Below are 4,643 nucleotides of genomic sequence, written 5' to 3'. Positions count from 1 at the left end.
TCCACAGGTCCATTAACTCGGCCTCTGGAGGAATGCATTTAACACAATGCCTGCCAAGCTCCCTAACACCATCTCCCATGGAGCACCTTGTGGAGGGTGCAGTGTGTGAACATCACACCCACATCACTCTTTCCTACAGACAGTTCCACTCTCATTTAAACCACCAGCCGCAGTCAGAAGCCCTTGGGTCAGCTGAATGCAGAAGGCGGGAAAAGGAATAATATCCAAGACTCTCAGAATATAATGCTGAGCCCCATACATCTCCTCCTATTTGTAAAATGTACGGAAAGTTTGATTTTAGTAGCTTGGTACTTCCTACTGAGTGGCCTTAATTTTTTTTAAGTGTGCAAAAATGCATTCTGAGAGGTGCATTCAACCAATGGACTCCGCTTAGTGACACAATATAGTGACCACCAGGGGTCCTCGCCACAGCTGACACACACCCCAGGGTGTCCGACACAGGGGTGGGGTTTTGGAGAGCTGAACCTGAGAGGCCTTTCTTCTCTAGGCTGTCACTGACTTGTCCAAATCCGGGAACATTCTGGGGAGGTGGAGTTTGTAAAAATGCGAGTCACAGAAGAAAAATGACGGAGAACCCCCTCCCCAGTTATCTGAAGAAATAGATGTTACTTTATATAGTTGATACTCCCATTAGCCTTGAGGTCTGCAGACAGGACACAAAGGGAGCAGCTTTCCCTTAGATCCTCGGGTGGGGAGGGCAGTGTAGGAACTCACCTCTATTTTCTGATAGACTTCCTTAAACATCCCCGGGATGACATACTGACGCTCCACTGCCTGGATCTCATCTCTAGTCGGCCAGATATCTTTCAGAAATACCTGCTGTCCCTTTGCATTTACTCCTGGGGAAAAATTGTTTATTAATGAGAAGACTTTCTAATATGCAATTTTCATGATTATACACAGTCAAGCCTCGTTCTCCTTGGTAGTTATGTTCTATAAAGCCTGTGTGAATGCTGAATGACTGGATACGGAATCATTGCCACTAGACGAAATACAGGATTAGGTTCCTGGGAGCCTCTGGTCAGCAATCAATACATAACCTTGCTTCATGTGAGGTTTATTATTCACCTTATTTATTCACCTTATTTAATAGAAATTGTTGACTCACTGACATTAAACTTGCAGCCAAAAGCACTATAACTCTTCTGAATGAAGCCTATCTAAACACAATGCACATCACAGTCGGCTTGTGCTTAAGAACGCCAGACAGCACTTCAGGGCTATGCTCAAGGACCATTTTGAACAGCGAAATCACCACAAAAAGCACAAAAATGCAAACAGCACGGCATCAAGTAGACCGAGCAAAGGATCCTTATATATCACATGAGAGCTGAAACAAGAAGTCAGAGTGGCGCCTTATCAGATCTCAGCATAGAACATGTATGTTGAGTGATATAAAGTTTTCACCCCTTTGTGCTGATCTGTGAATGACCGTGAACATACTACAAGTATTGATTTGGGGGTTAAAATACATTTTAGTGATTAGGCAAATCTGCAAGTATAGAACTCACAAATAATGAGGATCAACTGTACGTCTAAAGTTATGATTTCCAAAAAGTAAATTTCAGGGACATTGTTTTCATATTATCTATTCGGCTTAGAACAGATTGAGGCTGGCAGAGCAAGCAAGCTGATCTGAGGAAAGGAGATATTGTATCATTTCTTTGGAATTCTGAGGAGTTGAAATATCTGCAGTATGTTTCTACAGAGTATATATTAAAACAACGCCTATCATTAAAGTGAGAGCTAGAAAGGGAGGAACTACAGAAGAAACCAGAATAGCAAGATGTCTATTCCTTTTGGCACCTACTTTCCTTTCGTCATCCCTGACCCTCAGTAGATTCTTGTTTTAACTACTGCAGTTAAGTCTTAGCTGTATACTGGGGAATAAAGAAACAATTCTCTTCTTTGTCTTCTCCCTGGAGGTTCTATGCTTCATTTCCTATTAAGGAAAGTGGCAACTTTCTTCCAGTAATATTTCTGAATTCACTGGAAAAAAATTATGGCTGCACAAACAAAATCTTACCCAGTGGTTCTTTCTCAAAGTCGATTCTGATGGTCCCAGCAATTGCGTATGCTATTACTAAGGGGGGAGAAGCTAAATAGTTGGCCCGGGTGTTGGGGTGCACTCGACCTTCAAAATTCCTGTTCCCAGATAGTACTCCAACAGCTACAAGGTCTCCCTGTGTAAGGCAAGAGAAAAATCAGGTCATTAAAAGAGACTCACTAGGCTTCTTGTCTCAGACCATTTGCAAGAGTTTCCACATCGCAAGGATAGTCCTTTAAGTTGCCCTTTCACTTGGTTCTCTCCCACTAGAGGGGAAAAGGGTACATCGGGTGTCCCCGTGGGAGATAGTCTGGGTCAAAGGAAGCAGAGACATGTTTAGTGATTTCTGCTCACGAGAAAATATCAGGTAGTTAGAAGGCAACATACTAGTTATTGCTGTCTGGGGCCCAAGAACAGGTGGGAAAGACCTAACAGTTGATAGCTAAAGGAAGTCACAATGACTTACGTAGATTCTGTAATTAATGCAAAGCAAACCAAATAATATTTTTCAAGGTTCAGCATTTTTGGGACAAAAATCAAGCCAAAACAATTTAGTTTAGATTCATTTGTGTGGAGACTTGTCTCACTTTGAACCAATTTTCAAATTATCCAGGTTGGTGCAAAAGTAATTGTGGTCTTCATCACTGAAATGGCAAAATCACAGTGACTGTTGCACTAACTCAATACCTATAACAAACAGCTGTAGAGCTCTTTGTAGTCAAAACCAGCAAGTACTGAGCACTTACTGGAGTGCCAGACACTGCACTAAGTGACTTGTTTATCATCATCTTACTTCTCACAACTCTATAAAACAGAGACCATTATCAGATCCAATATACAGTTGTGAAAACCCAGGCACAGATAGGCTAATCAACTTGCCCAAGGTTACCCAGCTAGTAATTTTAGCTAAACTCAAAAGACCATACTCTAAACCACATCCCCTGCTTCCATGGACCTTCTTGAAAATACCAGCATTTTTGTCAAATTACATGAAAAGAAACAACTGCTCTGAAGACCTACAGGCACCTCTGCAATTACCTGTGTGATGGCTTCTACCACAGGTTCAGGTAGAGGCCCACTGTTGCCAATGCAGGTCATGCAGCCATAGCCCACCACGTCAAATCTAGGCACCAAGAGAGAAGCACAAAAAAAAAGAGTAACTTTCAGTGAGCCTTTCTGCTGGCCACAGTTTCCAGAGACCACTGTTCAAAAAGGAATTGCAGTGCATGAACTAAGTTCAGTATAGTGCTATTTCTAAAAGTTTCATTCTTGAGAGCATTCTGATATATCATACAGCATAAGAATACTATTCATATTTTTTACTTATAAAAAGGAATCAAATTGAATAAGCAACAATTTTAAAAGTTGAAATCATATATGCCATTTAATATCTTCATTAACTACTGTTATTGTATAATCCCAAGGAGATTTGAATTTTATGAGGCACATGAATAAAATGTAAGTCAGGAATAATATGGAAATTGGAGAAAGCGTATTTGGCAATGAATACGTTCATGCACTGCCCAATGATGCTTCAGTTAGTGACAGACCACATATACACAACGGAGCTGACAAATTCCTATCACCTAGTGATGCTGTAGCCATCGTGATGTCACAGCGCAAGGCATTTCTTGTTTATGATGATGCTGGTATAAACAAACTCATGCTGATGTTTTATAGTTCTTTTACAGTGTACTCTTTTTAAAAAACAAAACAAAACAAAAAAAAACCAGTTAAGTGTAAAACAGCCTCAGGAAGGTTCTTCAGGAAGTATTCCAGAAGGCATTATTATCACAGGAGATGACAGCTCCATGGATGCTATTGCCCCTGAAGACCTTCCAGTGGGACAGATGTGGAGGTAGAAGACAGTAATACTGACGATCCTGACCCGGCGTAGGCCTAAAGTGTGTGTTTATCTCTTAGGTTTTTTTTTTGTTGTGGTGGTTTTTTTTTTTTTTGAGACAGGGTCTTGCTGTCACCCAAACTGGAGTACAGTGGCATGATCATAGCTCACTGAAACCTCAAACTCTGGACTCAACCCATCCTGCAGCCTCAGCCTCCTGAGTAGCTAGGACTACAGGCATGCACCACCATGCCTGGCTAATGGTTTACATTTTTTTTTTTGTAGAAACAGGGGTCTCACTATGTTGTCCCGGCTGGTTTCAAACTCCTGGCTTGAAGCAGTCCTCTTGCCTTGGCCTCTCAAAGCACTGATATTACAGGTGTGAGCTACTGGGTCCAGCCTGTCTTGGTTTTTAACAAAAAAGTTTAAAAAGTAAAAAAGTAAAAACTTCAAAAATAGAAAAAACCTTATGAAATAAAGATATAAAGAAAATATTGTGGAATAGCTATACAATATGTTTATTTGAAGCTAAGTGTTATGAGTCAAGAGTTTCAATAAACTTAAAAGTTTGTAAAATAAAAGTAAGCAACGGTTAACACTATTGAAGAAAGAAACTTTTTTTAAAAATTAAGTTAGTGTAGCCTAAGTGTCCAGTGTTTATAAAGTCAACAGTAGTGTGCAGTCATGTCCTAGGCCTTCACGTCCACTCTCCACTCATTCACTGACTCACCC

At 40.7% G+C, this 4,643-nt stretch overlaps 1 protein-coding gene across 2 annotated transcripts in view; it reads right to left on the bottom strand.

Annotated features, from left to right (window-relative positions):
• ACO1 (aconitase 1) overlaps nucleotides 1-4,643 on the bottom strand; it is a 69,391-nt gene that overhangs the window by 19,684 nt on the left and 45,064 nt on the right. For both annotated transcript variants that reach the window (XM_033237534.1, XM_033237536.1), the window contains 3 exons: nucleotides 3,107-3,191; nucleotides 2,048-2,204; nucleotides 736-860 (listed from right to left, as the gene is read on the bottom strand). In XM_033237534.1, the coding sequence (XP_033093425.1) occupies nucleotides 736-860; nucleotides 2,048-2,204; nucleotides 3,107-3,191 (367 nt within the window). The remainder of the gene's footprint in view (nucleotides 1-735; nucleotides 861-2,047; nucleotides 2,205-3,106; nucleotides 3,192-4,643) is intronic.

Source organism: Trachypithecus francoisi, unplaced genomic scaffold (genome assembly GCF_009764315.1).
Source record: "Trachypithecus francoisi isolate TF-2019V2 unplaced genomic scaffold, Tfra_2.0 Lachesis_group16, whole genome shotgun sequence".
Taxonomy (NCBI): Eukaryota; Metazoa; Chordata; class Mammalia; order Primates; family Cercopithecidae; genus Trachypithecus; species Trachypithecus francoisi.
This window is presented reverse-complemented; position numbering and strand designations above follow the sequence as displayed.